The sequence below is a fragment of the Pholis gunnellus genome (genome assembly GCF_910591455.1).
Source record: "Pholis gunnellus genome assembly, chromosome: 1".
NCBI lineage: Eukaryota > Metazoa > Chordata > Actinopteri > Perciformes > Pholidae > Pholis > Pholis gunnellus.
The window spans coordinates 27,695,715-27,718,763 of NC_136528.1; the positions used below are offsets into that span (position 1 = coordinate 27,695,715).

Below are 23,049 nucleotides of genomic sequence, written 5' to 3' on the forward strand. Positions count from 1 at the left end.
TTGTCATCACAGTTATAATACATGAAGCTGATGATTGTGTTGAAATGAGTGATGAGTAAGCTTCAAACACACAATAGTGTCGTTACACTGTTACACAGCAGAATGAGAAATGGTTACACCCTCCATGTTGATGCTGTTAAAAGTATTTGGTTATTAGGCTCAAAGCAATGTTCATACTTAAAATCTCTTGTTGGCGAGTGAAATAGTGACGCTGCATGTTTGTTTCCCTACAGGACAAAATGAAGAAAGACTTTTCTCTGGAGAGGAACAACAGTCGAGGAGTCTCTTTTGTAAGTTTAGAACAAACAACAGCTTCCACCAGTACGCTCCCGGCCTCTTCACATGTGGCTTTCACTGCCTGAGATATTTTCCTCTTCTATTGTTTCTCCTGCATCCTGTGTTTTTGATGCAAACTTGTTTGATCCACTTTTTGAGACTCTTTAGTTATTGACTTTAGTTAGTCTCTCTCTCTCTCTCTCTGTCTCTCCTTCTCCTCACCATCTCTGTCTCTTACTCTGTCCACTCTGTCTTTCTGTCTGATTCTCTCTCTCTGTCTCTTTGTGTTTATGACTCTTCAGCAGGAAGATGTTTTCCAACGGAGAACTGGATCTGTGGCCTCCAGTTCAGAACATACTGATTTGGACAACAGAGAAAGATCCTACCCTACCCTGTTTGGAAAATACAGCCAGAGCCTTCAGACCCTCAAACCCTTCCGCTGGTCCTCATCTCAGTTAGTGTCATTGCTGACATCATTTGTCTTGTTTTGATGCTGTTATATTTCATTTGATAAATAAATGTAAGGTAAAATGTTAGCAGACAGGTACTGTACTGTACCGGCCCTCATTGCATATTGGGTGATGTTTCCATGTCTAGGTCTCACCCTCTGGACAATGCAGGTTTCTTGTCCTTTGCAACCTTTGTTTGGATGACCCCCATGATGTGGGCCTTGTTCAAGAATAAGCTGGACATGAGCTCTCTCAACCTGTCTCCTTTGGATGTAGCCGACACCAGCGGAGAAAGGTTTGACACTCTTGTTGATTCATGGGCTCCCCCACATTTCTCTACATGTCATTTGATGCAATGAAATACAGGACAGTATATTTATAGATTTATAGGTATTTATGGACATGACACATGGCAAGCCATAGCTGCTAAAATTCGTATCTGGAAAATGACTCATGAAAATGCTAGGAAATGATTAATTATGAGGTAACGTGTGTGTGTGTCACTGTTTTACTTGAATAAGGCTAATTTTGTGTTTTGTGCACAGACTCCACAGACTTTGGGAGGAAGAGGTGGCAAAGGTGGGCCTGGAGAAGGCTTCTCTGGTCCGAGTAATCCTTCGCTTTCAAAGAACCAGGCTGATTCTCTCTGTCGCTGTTGGTGTCCTTGCCATGGTGGCAGCGTTTCTGGGCCCGGTAATTACATTTGAAGCTGAATATCAGTACCAGTGCTTCCTCTATTGGATACCAGATCCAGGAGTCTTTTCTGAAGCATTTCCTATTATCACATTCACTGTAAATGTGCTTGAAGAAGAATTCAGATCTTTTTTTAAGTAAAAGTGCCACTGTATACCACTGTAAAATACTTCACTACAAGTAAAAGAACTGCGTTCAAAATTGTACTTATTTAAAAAACGCAGATATAATCAGCTACATTTACTTTTAAAGCATGAAAAGTAAAAGTTCTCATTATGCAGAAAAATTGTCAAGAAATGCAATTAAAGGCTTTATGAGTGACGGCACAAAGGTTTTATGACACAAATGTAAAGGTTGTTTAATATGTTATGCTCTTTTGTGTGTTACAAACTTCTCTGTCCTGTCAGGCTGTTCTGGTCTATGAGATCCTGAAATATAATGAGCACCCAGAGAAGTCCACAGTATTCTACGGTGTTGGTCTGTCCTTCACTTTGTTCGCCTCTGAGTTCTCCAAAGCCTTCCTGATATCCTTGTTGTGGGCGTTGAATCTGCGCACTGCAGTCAGACTGAAGGGAGCCTTCTCTTCAGTGGCCTTTCAGAAAGTCATCTCTCTGCGGGTGCACAGCGGCATTTCAATGGGAGAGGTAGGGTGCCTGCTCTTCTCTAGGAAAGCCATCTCGTACACCAAAATCGCTTTGCCCATCGTTTGAGAGATCTTCTTACTCTTGGTAAACTGTAGAAAGTAGTGTCAAGAAAATATATTTTCAATATACCTCATGTCTGTTTTAGATTTGTAGAGTTCAACATGTAGACTGGGGTCAGTCCAGGTCAAAGAAAGCTAGCAGTCTTCCTCAGCAGCTGAAGTGAAGGCAGGAATAAAATGTTGATGGTGTGGTTATTTTTAATGTGGACAAACATCAAGTGCACATCTAGTTGGAGTGGACAACTGCATAATTCCCTTCTTGAATATATATATATATATATATATATATATATATATATATATTTATTTTTATCAAACATTTTAGTCTGTATTATTGCATTTTAGGGCTTCTAGCTCCGAAAGGATTCCCTGTGAGCTGGAAATAGCAAGAAATAGAAACTTGGCCCAATAACTGGACATGATGTGCATGTGCTTTGCAAGAAATCTGACTTCAATCGGCCAAAGGATGGCGCTAGAATGTACCAACACACAAAAAAAACATTTTGGGAAGTCCACAACCTTTCACCATCCAGTCAGATTCACTTGATATTTGACACATTTGAAAGTTCGCCCCTACATTTTTCTCCAATAGGAATTTTTGAAACATACATTTTTGTCATCTCCTCCTTAAATGTAGATCTGATTGCTACCAAATTCTTGTATCATTATTGGACCAAGTTAAACAAAATAATCAAAACCTTATATATCTATATATATATATATATATATATATATATATATCTTATAAAGCTTTCTAGATATTGACCAATGAACTTCGAGCCTGCCTCACCACATTAATATACCTAACTCAACAATTGTTTGGCCAATCATCTTGCAGGGTATGTTATGGAAGCCCATTCCCGCAGCAAAAAAAAAAAAAAAGATTTCAATTTGTTTTTGTTGGCTGAAAAAAAGAAAAAAATAACTGATTCTTTTTTTTTTTGGCAGAAAAATGCACTTTTGGTGCATCCATCTGTAACCATAACACTGGATGTTTGCAGTTGCTATATATAGTCGAAATTATGAGATAAAAAGTACTTTAACTCAACAGTCATAGAAGCAGCTCTTCATAGGTTACCCTACATTTGACATATACATGGATTGTGAGTACATTGAAGACTTCTTTAAACGTGGCTTTACAACAGATGAAATACTTCAATTGCTTGATGTTTCACATGGATTGTACTGAGCAAACGCACCCTTGAATAGAATTTTAAGCAAGAAGCAGCTCTGGAGTATAAAGAATAGAAATTTTTTTTTTTATTTGGGTGGATTTCTTTTTTCTTTTTCGTTAACTTTTCTTTTTTTTTTTTCTGGCGGGAATGGGCTTCCAAAGTATATCAACAAGAGTAGCTGAAACATACCTTTCACTAGGTGGTGCTTCCAATACAATAGATGAGTGTGGCACAACCCAAATTGAACTATAAATCAGAAACTGTTCATCCAATCAATACAAAACTTGCAGGATATGTTTCATGACAATGTTAAACCAAGTGTGTGAAACTATTTCAAAATAACTTAATAGGGGTCGGGACTAGTTCTTAACATGTGCATGGGGCAAATTTGGCCATAAATCAATGACAGTTTGTCCAAACATCCCCAACCTTGCTGGATATTTTTGATTAAGCTGTTGAAAAAAAAAAAATGACAACTGTGTGATTGGTCTCACATTGTCTTTAAACAAGATTAAACCAGTTGAATTGACTTAGCTCAACTTTGTGAAGCCAAATACCCAGTCCCCTGGAACCTAGAATGGCCTCTTGTGGCTATATTTGTTCTTGTTTCCTGCACAACTTTGTTTTTGATCCTGTTTTACAAGGCCACACTTCTTTGTCATAAACATCCTGTGGAATTTATTTGTTCTCACCATTCGTTCAAGCAACTTGCCTTGGCAAAGCATTCTTGGCAAATGTAGATTACAGTCTTTCTCTCCTTCTCTCCCATCCAGATGATTGGTGTTTTGACCAACGATGGCCACAAATTATTCGAGGCAGTATTGTTTGGGAGCTTCGTGCTGTCCACCCCAGTGCTCTTTATTGCCTGTATTGTCTATGCCTGCTACATTCTGGGCTACACCGCACTGACTGGAGTCTGCACCTACCTCATCTTCATTCCAGTACAGGTCTGTACAGTGGCATGCTGTGCATTTTATACCTGGGCCTTCAGTGCTGTCTTGCAGCTGAAACACCACCTAATAACCTCATGATGGCGCCACAGCTATGATTATTTGTTTCTACGTGTTTAATAATACACGTATTCGTATTACACCGTTAGGTACGAGGCTTACAAACCAAACAATACATTTGAATATTGCTAGTGCATTTGCAAAATACCAAGCAAAATGCAAAACATTTCATAATTTCTTCCATATCTTTCAATTTCAACTCCTAGTACTCCGACTAAGCCTCTGATGGCTATTTTAAGTTTCATTTCACAATAGTCATGTGCTCGCCCACTGACCAATCACAGCACATGCTGCACCTCACTGCAGAGCTGCTCCTGCAAACTGAGCTGCACGTAATGCTGCCGTAGTTGTAGGCCAGCTAGCAGGCTCTGGCACGTCAAAGAATACACCCAACATGTCAAACTAAAGGTCTGATTGGTTGAAGACTATGTCAATCAACAATATCATCCCCATTCACTGAACCTGCACATGGATTCACTGGTGAGTCTGCAGGCCTGGGGCCTCTCTTCTTACCTAGAGACACAGAGGTGAAATCTGATTGGATAAAAGCTCTACTTAAAACAAGCTGCACTGGAAGCAAAGCAACTGAGGAAGACAGTAGCTGTGCAATGATAAAATAAGATAATGGAAAACATGTTTTTATAAATTATGATACATGTAGTGTATTTAAGAAAAAATATTAAATTATAAAATAGCTATAACTGTGATTCTGTTTAGGCCAGCAGAGAAGGATTTGCAGGCCCTGACGGCCCACCACTGGGTCTGTATGTTGGAAACCGCACAAACAGTTAGTAGATCTATTTTCATAAAATAAAAGGATTCAGATTTTATCGAGCGACATCACAATGAGAGCTAAAAAGAGGTACTGCAATAATCAAAGGTTATTAAAAGAAATGCATTTTAATTATCTAGTAGTTGGCAAATAATTAAAGCTTTCCAATTAATTCATTCTAACTAATTCAGCCATCAACGTGGACCACACTAACATATCTTTATTTTCCTCTTTGCGGCTTGTTTTTAATTGACACTGTTGTGGGGGTTTTCCAACGTCGATGATGATGCTCAGCTTCTTTGACTTTATGACTTCTGTTAAAACTCAACACCTAACAGGTGGCTCAGTAACTGTTATCTATCTGACTCGTGGTGAGACACCACAGGATCTCACTATTAGGAACTCAGCAACGAACACCCACAAAATGCAAGAGATTGGATTTTCTTCAGTTCACTCAGATGTATTTGCATCACAAAGTATACAACTAAACCGAGCTGTCCGGAGCCAACTAACTTCACAATAGCATTGTGCATTACTTTATACAAGTCTCTGTGAATATACATGGATACATTTCAAATTATGGATACAATTGATTTACACAAATACATTTTTCTCCCACAACACAAAGATTAATATTGTTTTTTCTGCTTTCAGTTTGGCCTGGCCAATCTCATCAACAAATTCAAATGGAAAACCATATTGATAACAGACAGCCGTGTTCGCACAATGAATGAGATTCTCAACAGTATCAAGCTCATCAAGATGTACGCCTGGGAAGATTCCTTTGAAAATAAGATCACAGGTATGAAGTTAGACAGACTTTGTCATTCCGTCAAACATGGTTTTAATTTTTCTTGTCAGGGTTAAAGGCAGAAATGGTAGCAGGGGATTGACCCAAACACAGAGAGACACGGGGAAACAGAGGGATGAATAATGGTGACTTTAATTGTTAAGAAAATGTTTGAAACTAAACTTGCAGAGCTGGGGAGTCAAAAAATGTGTCACAAAAAGTCCAAGAAAGCAAAACTACTTAACAGGGAACACGGCAGGGAACACAGCAGAGAAGAGCAGGGATCATCCCAGGAATCATTGTAGATCAAAACAGAGAGCAGAGCAGGTAGCACAATAGACGAACCGACACTGAGACACTGTGGAGGTGCAGATGATTAGACACAGGAGGATTCAATCAGGGAGACAATCACACAGGCGGGAAAACATACAAATGTAGGTAGTGAAGTGAACACAGGACACAAGAGACAGGGACATTCTAAATAAAACAGGAAACCAACTAAACAGATATTTCTTGAAGAACAAACATCGTGTTTATCATTTATACAGTCCCTTTGTATGAACACAAACCCAATCTTGAAAGTCACGTGCACATTCCATTGAGCAAAACAGCAAAGTTCAAGGGAAATTGTGTGCACCTTTTACAGCAATCTGGATCTTGTTTAGTATTAAACAGAGGCACTACAGGCTGAAATAAGGCTGCCGCATACTCTCCACCTTCAACTTATATAGAACGAGCTGCTTATTTATGCAAAACAGGAATCTAGGGTTGAGCTCCCATGTTTTCTTGCCTCCACCAGTCCATGCTCTTTTGGTGTCAGCTAATAGAAGTAGAGTAAAAACTGAAACTGTTCCCCAAACAAGTGATGCTGTCTCTCTTAGGCTTCCGGAAAAATGAGAAGAAAGAACTGCGGAAGGTCAGTTACGTCCAGAACGCCAATACCAGCATCACCAGCATCATCCCCACCCTGGCCACCATTCTCACCTTCATCATACACACTTCGTTGAGCTTGAAGCTCAACACAACTGATGTGAGTACTGCAGCACATGCAGTACAACCCTTGCCATCATGCCCACTGTGTGATTTACATGGCTATGGTGTACTGAAAAAAAAAATGTCAGTGTTGTACAGTGTGAACACCATTCTTTTTTATGAACAGGCCTTCACCACCATCGCCATCTTCAACTCACTGAGGTTCTGCTTGGCTATCATGCCCATGTCTGCGAAGGTCCTGGCTGAGGCTGCTGTTTCACTAAAGCGACTGAAGGTAAACTCCTCTCTTTTTGTCCTGCTCAGCTGGCAACGGTATTCATTATTACTCTGATCTTACATAAAGTCATCTTGCTGTGATGTCATCCAGCCATATCAACTGCAATGTTGTGCCTTCTGATGATAATGATTTGTAAATATGGCCTCCCCCACCAAAGCTCATAATCTGCAGACTAACGATATGGTTCTTATATTTTACTTTATTCATTTCAAATATAAATAATAGCTTGTATGGAGTTTTAACATGCCTTTAATGCCTTTAATCTCTAAATATGAAAATTTGTATTATTACGTCATTGTTTTTCCATTTTCATTGTTATTGGAGCTATCTTCTTTGCTACAACTTCATAGCCAGCTTTCATTGTGTTTGTTGCTGTTGTGGAACAAGTTCACACTTAGAATCTCATCTTTACAGTTAAAGAAAAAGCTTATAAATGTAATGTTCGGCTATTTCAGAAAATATTGCTTATCCAGAATCCAGAGCCCTACCTGATCCAGAGAACAGACAGTGATTCAGCTGTAGTGATGAAAAATGCTTCACTTTCCTGGAACAAACCAGCCAACCAGCCAGACTCTCCACCCATCATTTCAGTTAATGGGGAGAAGGGACACAAAATGGAGGAGACGAGCCAGAATGGGAAGTCTGAAACGTTGCCAACCCTGAGAAACATCTCCTTCACACTGCCTAAGGTGTGTTTTACGACTGGTGAGAATAAATAAGGTGATCTAGAAAGGGTTAAAGGTTAAACCTAAACTCTCTCTGTGTTATCTCCTGAAGGGCAACCTGCTTGGAATCTGTGGAAACGTGGGGAGTGGAAAGACGTCACTGATTTCCAGCATTTTGGAACAGGTTGGCTCCTCCTTTTGTCTTTTTTGTTATGTATTCTCTCTTATAATCACTGCAAGTTCCTGACATAATGTTTGACATTTTTATCGTCCGTTGATTTTCACTATTTTATTACCACTCTGTTACAGTTATGTAAAAATGATGCTCCTTATTTACATTTTGACAAACCAGATCTAACTGATGCCATGTAATGAGCAGGTTTCCTCATGGTGGTCTGCTCACTTTTATATTTTAGATGCACCTTCAGCAGGGCTCCCTCACAGCTGATGGGACGTTTGCCTACGTTTCCCAGCAGGCCTGGATATTTCATGGAACTGTTGAAGAAAACATCCTGATGGGGGAACCTCTTGACAAGTCCAAGTATATAATCACTTAACCCACAAACATTATAAGTAACCGCAGAGCTTCTGAATATGGAAACAAAAGGAGGTATCGTGAACTGGATAACATTTGTGACGTTAATATTTGACCACTGTTCCTCGTTGCAGTTATACAGACCATTAAAAGGCATGGATAGGTCTTTTCTTTTGAGGTTATCTCACGAGACAAATGTAATAAATGGAGAATTTCCTCTTATCATTGTCAGTTCGCATCTGGCAAGGAAGTCAAACAAGAGGTCATCTCTGTTATCTGACAGGTTTATTGTTGGGAAACCACTCCATGCAGCCACATATGTGTCAAGTAATTTGCTGTGTCACATCATTCAGCTGGCATTTATGACGGTGGTTAGGCCCATAGTTGTGCTGTAATCATTATCTTGAATGAAGTACATACTGCAGCAAAAGTCAACGTGCAGCAGACCTGACTGACGCAATAAAAACACTTTATTCCAAAAGTTGTTTTTACTGTTAAATTAACTGAATTAAATTTTCAAATCTTATCTTTGAAATGGCTCTGTTGAATACACTATACGTGACTGGCTCTTGACATTGAGGTAACTCATTGTCTTCCTCCACAGATACAACAGAGTTGTGGATGTCTGCAGTCTCAGAGCTGACCTGGATATCCTCCCACATGGTGATCAAACTGAGGTGAGGGCTTTCTGCTGTACTCAAAACTCCCCGAGCTGAATGTTTGTTTTGCTTTTGAATGATTTCCTACAAGCTGAGTGGAACTTTTAACACTAACACCCTCTGATGAGGGGTAGGAAACCCTTTGCAGACATTAGCATTAACAAAAGATGGAATAAGGTAAACATTAGTTGGTACAATCAATAACCCAGTTCGCTTTTCTTTCTTCGAACAATTGTTTTGTACAGCATTGAATTTCCCAAAAGATTACTACAAACTCTACCAATTATTTTTCACTGTCTCCTATAGCAATTCATTCATGAAACTGAAAATAAAAGTAGATGTTCAGTGAGACGGGAACAATCATCTACTGTGCAAAGTACAGTAATTTTACAAAAAAGTATTACATGATGTAAATAAATGGTATGTTCAAGTCTGAGTCAGAACTAAATAATTACAAGTTAAATACCAGACCTATTTATTTAGGTTTGAGTTTAGCATATCCAAATTTGGGATCAGTTCCAAGTCTGACTGATGTTTCTGACTTAATCTTTAACTGTGATTAGTTTTATTTCTTCTATATTGTTGTAAGTTAGTAAAAGGGAAAAGCTGATTTTATAATGTACCATATCGTGACGTGTTGTCGGGGATCTTATCAGCTTTCTGCTGTTTTGTTGGCAGATCGGAGAGCGAGGGCTGAATCTGTCAGGGGGGCAGAAGCAGAGGATCAGTCTGGCCAGAGCTGTCTACTCCAATAAGGACATCTTCCTCCTCGACGATCCACTATCTGCTGTCGATGCCCATGTGGGGAAACACATCTTTGAGGAATGCATTAAGAAAGAGCTCCAGGGAAAATCCATCATACTGATTACACACCAGCTCCAGGTAGACACCGTTTGATATTAATGCCTAATATTAAGAATTACATTTCTAAATTTGATTTGCATACTTGTTTAAAACACATACAAAATGATTTGAAGATCCATCCTATTGTGGTAAACCCCAAAGTAACAGTAAATCAAACACCAGGAAGTGGTTTCTGATTGCAGCCATTAGTTGTTTTTTTATTGTGAATTGTAAACCACAAGATAAGAGCGTCTGCCAAGTGTCCTATATTTAAAGACGTGCTGTTTAGACTGCGTTAGGTAGAACTCTGGCCACAGTGCTGAGATGGTTTGTTGACGTGGTTGTCCTCACTTGTGTCTGTCAGTATCTGGAGTTCTGTGATGACATTATGCTTTTGGATGATGGCGAGGTGCAGGAGGCTGGAAACCACCAGGACCTAATGAAAGCCAATGCACGCTATGCTCAGCTCATCAGCAACTACCAGATGGAACAGCCCGAGGTAAAACAGGAAATCTACAGTACGAAACTCTAGTGTAATATAGCTTTTACGTCTTTCCTCCATGTTTTAATAGCTACGAAACCTTACACCAGTTCTTTATTGGGTTTTTAGCTTAAAAACTTTAAACCGATACACGTAAGCTGTAAACCAAATGTGTCAGAGGTTAGGAGGCAGAAACATGTCTTGTACTAGGCCACAAGTTAACGATTCATCATTTACTTTAGAATCAGAATCGTTTATTGCCATGGTATGTTGAACAAACAAATATAAAATAAAGTAAAATATAAAATAAAGTGCACAAAAGAACAGATAACAGGACTATAAACAAGTGAGATGTAAGTGTACTGTAGGGTGAAAGTGAGTTGTCATCAACTTGTCCACACTCAGCAGTATCACTGCGTTTTTACTTTCTCATTCAGACTCCAAATGAGGAGGAGGAAGCGTCTCCCCAAGACGCTGCCCAGCTGAGGAACATTGAGCTAAGAGAAAGCACCGACAGTGGGTTAGTGAACCCAGGTATGGAATCAAGAAAACATGTTTGTTTGTGTCATCATCTAAAATAGTTGATATGGGATTATTTTAGATGCTGCAATTCATCATTTAATCATTTATAATTAACGAAAACAAGGCTGGAGATTATTATAGAGTTTAGTACTAAGAGACACTGGGAGTGTGGCACATTATTGCCTGAAAGCAATTTAGAGAGCAGAAGCAGTCAGGGGGATATTCTAGAAAATTCTGCTTTACTTTTGGCCCAATTCTCTGTGGACCAAAGTGCCATTCGTGCTAATATATAACCAGGAGGAGGTAAAAGGTACTCAGCGGTCCATCGAGGTAACAAAGGGACCTTGGTCAACAAAATAAAGGACAATGGACTTTGTCAAAGCTTTGTAAAACAGTAGAAGACAGGGCAACAAATCTACAATCCTGACTGTTAATATCTTAACATTGTTTTATTTGGGCATGTGTGTCTTTATTACGGTCAACAGCAAAGAGATGACAGATATTTCTTCTGTCATTTTATTGATATCTCCCTTCCACATCTGTGCTCTCTTTCAGCATTTGACATGTCGGATGAAAAGGACGATGAAATGACAACTAACCAAAGATGTGAGTCTGGAAAACGTATTAAATAATAACTCTGATGTCGGTGAAGTTCAGATCTAACACATCCAGTCTCTGCAAGGATGTCAGACTCATTTGGTTCCATTTTAATGTGGGAACGTTAAAGACACGTTAAAGACAAAAGGTGCGTGTGTTAAGTGGCCAGAAGGGCTGGCTGGATGGTTGAACAGCTTCTCTCTCAAGATCTCTTTCTTAATTTTTCACGTTTTCCTCTCAATTTTTCTGTTTACAATAAACAAGCGCAACATTATGAATGCCTTCCAGGAAAGAATATCTGCACCGTTATTCATTACATTACAGTCATTTATCAGACGCTTTTATCCAAAGCGACTTACAATAAGTGTATTCAACATCGGTATTCAAGAGAACCAGTGGCGGGCCGTGGATTTTATACCTGGGCCTTCAGTGCTGTTTGACACTTCTAATAACCTCATTATGACGTCACAGCTACGGGTTATTATTTGTTTTGTGTAAAAGCCGCATATTCACATAACACTGCAACATTTGACAAATGAAATAAAATGAGCAGATACATGAATACGAGCATGACGGGACGCTGCATCATTAACGGACAATATAGTCCAAATCAATGTAACACAATGACAAACTCACAAGAGCAGTCGCATATATTCATATGACAACAAAGCAACAAATCAATCCAGCAGACCTGCAGCGGATCCACGCATTCCACCACACGAGCACGAGCCATTCAAATATTATTCATAAAAACACCACGATAGACAAATGAACAGTAGAGGTAAACAAACGAACTTCACTTACCAAATGCTGTCTAGCCTCCTTTCTTTGTTGACAAAGAGTTTAATCCCAGTACATCAGTTCCAGTAAGAAGTCCTTCTCCATTCATCGTCGGTTGTCCGTCTTCTGCGGCAGTTCGGTCGTCGTCTTCGACCGCGGTTCGGTGGTCTCTTCGGCTGTGGACCGGCGAAGGGCGGGCCGCGGTTGTGGAGCTGATTCCCTGCAAACGTGGTCGTTGAGTTGTAGATCCACTCGAGTCTCTCCAAAAGTACCGACGCTCAGTTAAAATGAAACACATTCACAGCCATAACATGTGCAACGCTTCTCCGACACTGCATACAAATGCTTTTCCTGGCTGGGTCAGGGCTGCTAGCTGTGGGGTCGTTTCTTACTGTCCAGTTTGTTCAGAAATGTCCTTCTTGAGAAAAGTGTTCCCAGTAACTCCGCCACTAAATCCGTTTCTCCTCCTTCCGCCATTTCATATTAAAAAAACAAAGCTAGGTAAAATGTCTTTCAAATATATCCACTTGAACTCTGTCTGCTACAACCAAAGCTCTGCTAGCAAGCATTATGTTTCGCGGGCACATAGTCACGTGCCCGCCCACTGACCAATCACAGCACACTCTGCACCTTGCAGCAGAGAGGCATCTGGACTCAGTAATGCTGACGTAACTAGGCCTTCAAACCGCTCTGGTGCGGCCATGAATCTCAAACTAAAGTAAATCTGATTGGTTGAATCAACAATATCGTCCCCATTCAACTTAAACTGCACATGGAAGCACTGGGTGAGTCTGCAGGCCTGGGCTTCTCTTCTTACTAGAGACACAGAGGTGAAATCTGATTGGATAAAAGCTCTACTTAAAACAAGCTGCACTGGAAGCAGAGCAACTGAGGAACACAGTAGCTGTGCAATGAGAAAATAAGATAATGGGAAAAATATTTTTATAAATTATAATAGATATAAGAAAAATTAACTGTATTTAAGAAAAAATATTAAATTATAAAATAGCTATAACTTTGTGATTCTGTTTAGGCCAGCAGAGAAGGCTTTGCAGGCCCTGACGGCCCACCACTGAAGAGAACTACTAGTCACCAGAAATCATAAGTGCATCAACTTTGTTAAACAAGCATCTAAGAGCATAAACCAGAGCAAACGTACAGTGCAGAAACAAGTGAATACAATAAGTGCAACAAGCTAATACGAGTACCATGAGTGCTAAGTGGAAGGCTCAGGGTAGTACTTCTTGAAGAGGTGGGTTTTCAGCCTGCGCCGAAAGATGGGCAGCGACATCAGTGGGGAGTTCATTCCACCATTGTGGGGCCAGGACAGAGAAAAGCCGTGTCCGGGTCGATCGGCCGCAGGGACCTCTGAGCGACGGGGCAGCCAATCACCCCGAGGCAGCAGAGCCAAGTGGCCGGGCGGGGGTGTAGGGCTTGACCATGGCCTGGAGATAGGTTCCCGTATTTCAACATTTATCGCTCCCCTTTCTACAATGGTTTTCACTTTTCTTCCTCTTTAGCACCTGTCGATGATCAGCTGGTCAGTCAGGAGTCCACCTCACAAGGTGCCGTGTCCTGGAGAGTCTACCAGCAATACTGCAAGGCAGCTGGAGGTTTGAACACCGACAGCACACACACACACACACACACAAATGCAATCATGATTATATGCAATGATACACAATTCACACATGGACAACCTGGTTGATGTTTGATGTGACTGTGCTGCAGGCTACATAGTAAGCTTCCTCATCATCCTGAACTACGTCCTGATGATCGGATCCACAGCCTTCAGCAACTGGTGGCTCAGCTTCTGGCTGGGGCAGGGTGACGGGGTGAGAACCATCTCTCTCACATACATACATACATACAGCCCTGGTTTCATTTCAATGTGTTTTTAGTAAGTGTGTGTGACTTTCCACAGCTGGAAACAATGATTATTTCATGCTCCAACAGGCATGTTTTATAAAAAATCTGAGGGTTGTGAATAGCTCTCTTCAAAGAGTGTCTGTTTTACCCAACCGTCCAACAGCCACACATTTTTTCCACATAGTTGGTCAGATGTGCACAGATGTTGGTATTGCCTCATGTGCTGTGCAAATTCTTTTACCTCACATAACTTCACTGTCTGTGTTTACGGCTGAACCAAACTGGTTTTGTCTACATTGGCAGCGATAGAGGTGGTGTGCTTATAGAGAACAGATAGAACTTAACTGTATAACTGTAGTAAACTGTGCTAAATATGTGATGCAATATGTGTTATTTCCACATATCTGCATGAATTGTTGATACATTTTTTAAGTTTCCACTAACATCATATCTTTTCTGTTTTTTTAAGTCATCCAATAACACAACCTCAAACCAAGGAGACGTCTCACAAAACCCTCACCTGCACTTCTACCAAATTATTTATGGGGTGATGGTGGTTGTCATGGTGACACTTGCCGTCATCAAATGCTTCTCCTACACTTGGGTGACCTTGAATGCAGCCACCAAACTCCACGACACCATGTTCAAGAAGGTACTGTTGGATGGCTGACCCCCAGCCATCTATATACAACAAACTGAATTACTGAATTGAATATACGATCATTTAAAACATCTGTTAAGACTTTTCCATATAGTTTACTGTTACGACTGATGGAACCACAGGGTAAGACAGGACTCAAATGCACGATCCAGAGAGCAGGATAAGAAAAAAAAAGAAACTTAACTTTACTTATCAGAAAAAGGTTCGGAACACAGGAGATCCGTCAGGCAAAACACACAAGGGCAGGAAGTGAAGCATCTGAAACGAGAGCAGAGGTGAGTAACACAAAATAGAACAGGAAAGAATGAAATGTCAAAATAAAGCAAAATATAACCTAAGGACAAGGTATACAGACAGAAGGGACCAAGAGAAAAAGTCACAATTATAAATACGTCTACGTCTTCACGACGGATATATATTTATATAGCCATGGTCGGAGCCACGGATTCTTTCTCTGACCTGCACAAAACTAGACAGACTAGACTAACATATTCAACTAAACAAGCCCTTTGGCCCTGCCCTCACTCTGCTACTATGGGATGGAGAGGAGGGATGGGAGGTTAACAAGGGGCATGCATTTTGGTCATTTTATGAACAAAGGCAATTAACTACTCCTTATAAATATACGTTCATGATGACTTTTCTTTTGTTTTCCTTTCTCAGATCTTCTCCAGTCCCATGAGTTTCTTTGACACAACGCCAACAGGACGCATTCTCAACCGCTTCTCCAAAGATCAGGAGGAGGTGGACACGGTCCTTCCCCTCCACATGGACCCTTTCTTGCAGTTTACTCTAATGGTCACCTTCACCATTATCACCATCTCGGCAGTCTTCCCCCCGATGCTGGCAGCTGTGGTTTTCATTGGAGCTTTGTTCGGCCTCATTCTCTTGTGAGTTGATACCAGTTTAAACATGAAAACAATGATTTGTATGGGTACTTTTGGAAAATAGGATCATAGCAATTCACAATCATTTAAATTGTTGCATGTCTTAAAAGCAGGTTCAGTACAACAGTTCTTTAAAGGAATACTAAATATATCCGTTGTGATTCATCTGCAGTATCTTCCAGAGGAGTATCCGTCAGATGAAGAGGATGGAGAACATCAGTCGCTCTCCCTGCATCTCTCTCACCACCTCTACCCTGCAGGGCCTCAGCACCATCCATGCCTACAACATAAGAGACAGACACATACAACTGTAAGATAGCAAAGTTCCTCGACATGACTCTCTACTGCGTGGCTCCTCATATTGCTGTTTGCAGCTTTGTCTGGGTGACAATTTGGACACAATTTAAAATGGCAGAAAATGTATCTTGATGCACATTTTTGAAATCATAGTGTATTATAATTCCCATAGTTCTAATACATTAGAGAGTTAGAGTAACACATTGCAAAAACTGTTAGAATGCATTATAACCTGATTTTAAATTACCCTATGAGGTCATTGTTGGCTTTCAGTTAGTAGTGAATTGTGTCACTTACAGCTCCAAAGTTTCCCGCCAAAACATAAAGTTTGTTGTTGCAGTGTCACCAACTGATCAAATCGCACCACATTTCACACGGCGTTCCCTTGGGTCCCCAGCAAAACACCCGCCAAGCTTGAAGTAGATCAAATCAACAGTTCTCGAGATAAGCAAAGGACACTCACTCATAGAGTTTCCTTGCTTTATCGTTAGATGCAGTGCAAAAGTAGCAGGTGATGTTTCAGTCAGAGTCTCTAAACCTGGTCTGCGTTTTAAATGCTGCGTTACGGATCATTGGGGTGAGGCGGTACAGTATGTATGTTCACTAACTTGCACGTCCTTTATCACGTTGTAGGTTCAAGTCATTGAATGACATCAACTCCAACCACTATTTATTGTTTCACTCTGGAACACGTTGGCTCTCCTTCTGCCTGGATTCCATGGCTTCGACCATGACCTTGTTGGTGTCTCTGTTCGTAGTCCTCAGCAGTAATGACTTCATCAGTCCGTCTTTGAAAGGCTTGGCCTTGTCCTACACCATACAGGTGAGTTTGGAACAGAAAATGAATGAACCTTTGGTTTATTTTTGCAAAGACATTGAGAGCAACTGCAACGTGTGTATTTAAAGATGTTGATGTGTTGTCCAGCTAACAGGCATGCTTCAGTATACAGTGAGGGAGGCGACGGAGGTGGAGGCTAGATTCAACTCGGTGGAGCGGCTGCAGGAATACATCACGGTCAGATTATGAACTTCTCTGCCTCTGAAAAATGATACACATGTACACAGGCTGTGTGACAACTACCAACAATCCATCCATGTTTTACTAATCTTCTTGAAACTGTCCATTACACTACTGAAGGACAACAGTTTCTAAAGCTAATGGTTTCTCTTCTATGAAGTACAGTTTTCTCTGACACATTACCTTTCCCCTCCCTTAAAGTAGTTGTTTGTTGTGTCCAGGGTTGTACGTCTGAGGCCCCCAGGCAAATAAAGGAGGCCCAAGTCCCAGAGGATTGGCCGAAGAGCGGAACCATCACCTTCCAGGACTATAAGATGAGGTACCGAGAAAACACACCCATTGTCCTGAACGGACTCGATTTCTCCATCCGAGCTGGAGAGAAGCTGGGCATTGTGGGAAGGACAGGCTCTGGTAAGACCTTAACTCCAGCAGTTGTTACTCATAACTTTGTTTTTCATGCAGGTTGAGTTTGGTGAAAATGGGCAATTCAGAATATGTCAAGATGACTCAGACATATTATGAGTGATTGATTGAAGGAAACTACCATTAATTATCAGAGTTTAATCTTGAACAGTCCTAAATACGCACACAATTTTACTTATTTCAATACATCCTATCATAAACAACAAATATACATTACAATAAATCACAAACCTATCGTCTATATTCATCATAATATATCTTCTACAATGCAAATGTTGATGGCCCAGTTTAACAACAGCATCTTTGGATTTAAATGTGTAAATTAAAGAATTTACTTGGATTAGAGTGTTAACTTGTAAAGACATGGCTCTAGGGTGCTAAGGTGCCTCTGTAAACCATTAGGGTTACTGTTGTTCTTTGTTTCTGTAGGGAAGTCCTCTCTAGGTGTGGCTCTGTTCAGGCTGGTGGAGCCAGCATCAGGGACCATCCTGATAGATGGCGTGGACATTACGGCCATTGGTCTGCAGGATCTGCGCAGCAAATTGTCTATCATTCCCCAGGATCCTGTGCTATTCATTGGAACGGTCAGGTAACCTAAGCTAACCCCTAACTCCATAGCTCTTTATGTTTACACACAGGTACGCACTGCTCTCACTGTGGTGGGTTAGTCACTGGCTCGCCAACTGTGATAGCGCATGTCCTTTCTTCCAGGTACAACTTAGACCCCTTCAATAACTTCAATGATGAGGAGATCTGGGCGGCGCTGGAGAAGACCTACATGAAGGACTCAGTATGTTCACTGGACATTATGAAGCACAGTACATTAACAGTTTCATTAGAGTGTAATCAGTTATCCAGACTAAATATTTTTAGCTAGCGTGCAGAGATTTCTTCTCGCATATCTTGAAGTGAAATGTTATCTGACCAGATAGTAGCTGTCTTAGTGGTGTATTGGTGTTATTGAACCCTTATTTTCAAATGTATTATGAACCGTAGCATTGGTGGAAGAAGTATTCAATCATTTACTTAAGTAAAAGTAGCAATACCACACTGTGAAAATACTCACAAGTAAAGTCACTGTATGTAAGATCTTACTTGAGTTAAAGCACTGAAGTGTTATGAGCTTTGTGTACTTAATGTATCAAAGTAAAAGTACACAGAGTAGAAAAATGCACCCTGTGAGTGTTACACAATGATATCATTCGAATATTATTGCCGATACAGTAATGTGTAAGTAGCAATTTTATGTTTTAGTTGGTAGCTTTGACTATTTTACAAACTTTGGGGGTTTTACATCCTTATTTGATCATAGTCAGTATAGGTTTGTCTTAGAGGTGGTAGTAGCAGACGTAAAAGTGGTTCAATGAGTATTGTTTTGTTTCCTTAGATCTCCAGACTGGAGGGGAAACTACAGGCAACAGTGCTGGAGAATGGAGAAAACTTCTCTGTAGGAGAAAGACAACTCCTATGTATGGCTAGAGCACTACTACGCAACTCCAAGGTTTGTACATGAATTTCTGTCTTCTGATTTCTTGCTATTTACACACTTCCCATTTCTTCAGCCACTGGATTACTACGCCACATATCTGTCATGGTTTCGTCCTGATTAGCTGATCAGCTGTCAGTGGGCTTTAACAGCTGTAGAGACTTCTGATGGAGTTTGTCTGCACACAGGATCACTGTACGAAGGCAAACCTATGTTTTTTTTATGTATGTTGACCTATTCAGACCACACTATATTCACACTAGTTCTTAATAGGCAGATGTCATATATGCGAGTTTCAAACATTTAGATATATTGAAACAAATAGATATAGTTGATGGTGCTATTATGATAAATCAAACTCCAACAAACCCCTTGGACGAGAGGCATAATTAAGACACAGTTATCATCACTGCCAAAGTAGCAGTGTTTCCTCTCTGTAGCATGTTGCCTGTTTAAAGAACTGCATTTTGTATTTTTAATGTGTTCTGTGTCCTGCTTATAAGCGCGGGGTCGTTTTCTACAGGCAGAATGAGTTTGTTTATTCATTACTTGCATCTGTATTCATTGATATTCTGATCTTGAAGCGATCTGTGACCGCGTTTGGGTCCTTCCCCTGCTCCAACAGATCATTCTTTTGGATGAGGCAACAGCATCCATCGATGCAGAGACTGACGCCTTGATCCAGACCACCATCAAAGAAGCCTTTCAGGACTGCACCATGCTCACCATCGCCCATCGTATCAACACTGTGATGCACGCAGATCGTATTCTGGTCATGGACAACGGAGAGGTTTGAGAGATTTAAAAAAAAGATAAAGTTAAAGTTTACGTGCATCTAAACCTAGACTAACAGTCAGGGATTTGTCCGGCAGGTGGCTGAGTTTGACCATCCAGATGTGCTGAAGCAGAGACCAGACTCTCTGTTCTCCTCACTCCTCGCTGCGGCTAACACTGTGAACACCTGAACCACAGAGGCCCTGTGGCCCCACTACACACTAAAAACTGGAACATAATAATATTCATTTACACATTCATCAGTCCTGTCATATGTAATCTGGACCAGTCTGGTTTTATCCAGTGTGACTGAGCAGCAGAGAAGGGGTCCAACATTCATGGAGAAAAAGACACAACTTTTGTTTTTCACCTTACACACTGTGTAAATATGGATGTATTTATCTCCACTGTCTGCTGAAACAAATGCATGGACAATATTTATCATAGGATTTTTAGGGGAGTGGATTTGAATGTATATTTAGAAAATATTATTTATTTATTTTCTTTGACTTTGTTTGCTGCAACTTTGCAAAGCTTCTCTGTGTGAAGTTTCAATCTGCTGGGGGAGTATGTATGGACTATGCAACAGCACAGTGGCACTGAGGGACAAAACAGCAAAAGAGAAAGCACAACTACGTTTGGTCAGACTGAAACAGAAAAATGTAGGTTCGCTGTGGCCAATGATTCCTCGTCAGTGAAATGTTGATTTGACTCTAAGGGCCACCGTAAAATATATTGTGAAACACATATTTCACACATATTTCACAATATGTGTGAAATATGTGTTTGTGGTCGACACCATCTCCCGCCTCGAATCCTCCCTCAATATCACCGGAACTGCTCTCTCCTGGATTAAATCATATTTTACAAACAGACAACAGTTCATCAGTATCAACAACTGCACCTCCTCCACTGCTCCTCTGTCTCAAGGCGTCCCCCAGGGTTCGGTGCTTGGTCCTCTTCTGTTCATCCTCTACTTGCTCCCTCTTGGTAATATCATACGTGAACATGGTCTCCACTTCCACTGCTACGCTGATGATGTCCAGCTCTACATCTCCACAAAGGCCATTACCACTGCTACCCATCCACTCTCACCAACTGCCTCACTGACATTAAATCATGGATGCAAACCAACTTCCTCAAACTCAACTGTGATAAATCTGACATGATCATCATCGGTCCCAAATCCCTCACTAAAACCAGTCACAACTTCTGCCTCACCATCGACAACTCCACTCTGCCCCACACATCCGCAACCTCAGTCATGTTTGACAGCAAACTCTCCTTTGAACACCACGTCAAACAAATCACCAGAACTGCCTCCCGTCTCCGCCCATCACTCTCCTTATCTGCTGCTGAAACTTTGATGCACGCCTTCATTACCTCCAGAATCGACTACTGCAACAGTATTCTTAATGGCACATCATCCAAAATCCTAAATAAACTTTTTTTTTTACACCAAATTGACCCAACACCCGCTATCTTCTTAGTGACGCTATTAGGAAATGCAGATTGAATAGGTGAAGGTGGCTAATGCTCTATCGTTCTGCAAAGTCAATGCATTTTCTAAAGGATCAGTTCATAGAGAGAAAGTTTTGATACTAAAGATCTTTAAAAAGAAAATTTAATATGGGCGTCATAATCCAAGCAGTGTCTTATGAGGAAGATGGTTTTCCGCTGTGAAATCCTATTACAGCATGACATTCCTTTCATCTGAGGTTATTATGTTTTTATGGTCAGGCCCGTCCTTTTTAATCCCTCTATCGCTCCATCCTCACACCTTCCACTCACAGAGAAAACGATTGGGTTGCACAATATACATATAAGGATAAATAATCCTTACGCATGAAGACATAAAGGGCAGCTTTACTTCATAAAATAAACACACAATAGGAAGAATGTTGTGTTCAAGAATACTTGTGTAAACTAGCTTTAAGTTTGTTTCAAGTTCACTACCGCGTCTGTCTTTGAATCCGACCAATATAACCACCATTCTGCTGGGAAGATTTTGTAAAGGGTGTTTCTGTGCCAGTCTGCCAGATTGATCTGCGTAACCGACAGCATCAACTGTAACAGAATCAAAGCCTCATTTTAATTCTAATATTGTCAATACCAATTTACAGTTAATGTTTGCAATCATTGATGCCAGACAGGTGTGTTCTCTGCATCGCAAAACACGTCATATCCAAGTAAAAACAAAGTGTATGAATCAAATTCCCTGTTTATCTGTACCTCTAGTATTTCAGGATCAAAATACAGCAGGCACAGCACTGCTGAGGAAGCCTTCACTCTGCTAGCAGCCTTTAGGGGGAGACAAACACGCACTAAAACTCATAAAACACACAAAGAAATGTCACTATGTGATTTTTTTCTTGCAAGAAACGGGCTTTCTGGCATGCAAAATCAAAAAAGTGTTTTGGTTAGTGATGTAATCCACTTGTGTAACACATCTGGTCTCCAGTGTTAGCTTTTGCCTGCTGTTTTTAACCAGCGCTTCAGCTGTCATCTGACACAGGGACACACGATGGCACCAGAGTTTACATTATGCTGTTCCATCTGCAGCCTAATGATGGAATGACTTGTTTTGTGTGTTAAAAACACAATATCCATCGTTTTATTGACCTGCTTGCTTTATTTTACACATGGAATTCTTAAAGTAGCCTTGTGTTAGATAAAAGAAAAGAAATTCACAGTTGGAAGGGCAATCTATCTTTTCCCCATCAAAGTGTCATTCATTGAAGTTTCAGTGACTAAATTAACATTTCAACCAACAGCTTACATTTTGTTGTAGTGGAAAAATGGCAGATACTGTATGTTATGTCACATCTATAACAAGAATCTATAAAACACTCAGGATAACACAAATATAAAACCTGCCCAATGATTGTACTAATACAGGGGTGGCCAACCAGTCAGAGACCAAGAGCCACATTTTTTACTGTGTTACCGCAAAGAGCCACATCATACACATGGGCACACATGAACATCACCCTATCCCTTCCTCACACACACACATACCTTTGCTCAGCCAGATTTATTGTAAATGTCACACACCAATATGATAATGACAGAAATTGACTCCTAAGACCACAGGCCAGTCATTTTCAACAATGAACATTGTGTGCACTGTCTCACACAGACAAACTCTCAGTTCAACTAAGTCCACAAACAAAAATATAATAATTAACAATAGTGTTTTTCTTTTACTATGCATGTTACTTAGTGGGACTTCTGGCATTCCTTGCCTTGAACAATCCTCTTCAAATCTGGCTTGTATTCCGTTGTTGCCACTCGAAGCAATTCTTTCACATGGGTGTCAGTCAGAACAGATCGATGCTTTGATTTCACGTGTTTCAGGGTAGAAAACACAGACTCGCAGACGTATGTTGACCCAAACATTGACAGTATCTTAAG

General features: G+C 40.5%; 1 protein-coding gene across 1 annotated transcript; it reads left to right on the forward strand.

The window, feature by feature from the left end:
* Nucleotides 1–239: 239 nt before the first annotated feature.
* LOC306697249 (ATP-binding cassette sub-family C member 12-like) lies at nucleotides 240–19,826 on the forward strand (the record flags this gene model as incomplete). The annotated part of the gene is made up of 30 exons (XM_079161047.1): nucleotides 240–290; nucleotides 579–730; nucleotides 874–1,020; nucleotides 1,271–1,418; nucleotides 1,826–2,062; nucleotides 4,070–4,243; nucleotides 5,733–5,880; nucleotides 6,750–6,898; nucleotides 7,028–7,135; nucleotides 7,594–7,827; nucleotides 7,916–7,987; nucleotides 8,220–8,344; nucleotides 8,943–9,015; nucleotides 9,676–9,879; nucleotides 10,205–10,339; nucleotides 10,759–10,855; nucleotides 11,399–11,449; nucleotides 13,741–13,833; nucleotides 13,952–14,055; nucleotides 14,559–14,741; nucleotides 15,414–15,640; nucleotides 15,810–15,947; nucleotides 16,568–16,757; nucleotides 16,860–16,949; nucleotides 17,174–17,363; nucleotides 17,805–17,964; nucleotides 18,087–18,165; nucleotides 18,763–18,876; nucleotides 19,487–19,651; nucleotides 19,734–19,826. The coding sequence occupies 30 exons, from the start codon at nucleotides 240–242 to the stop codon at nucleotides 19,824–19,826; spliced, it is 4,131 nt and encodes a 1,376-aa protein (XP_079017173.1).
* Between the last annotated feature and the right edge of the window lie 3,223 nt (nucleotides 19,827–23,049).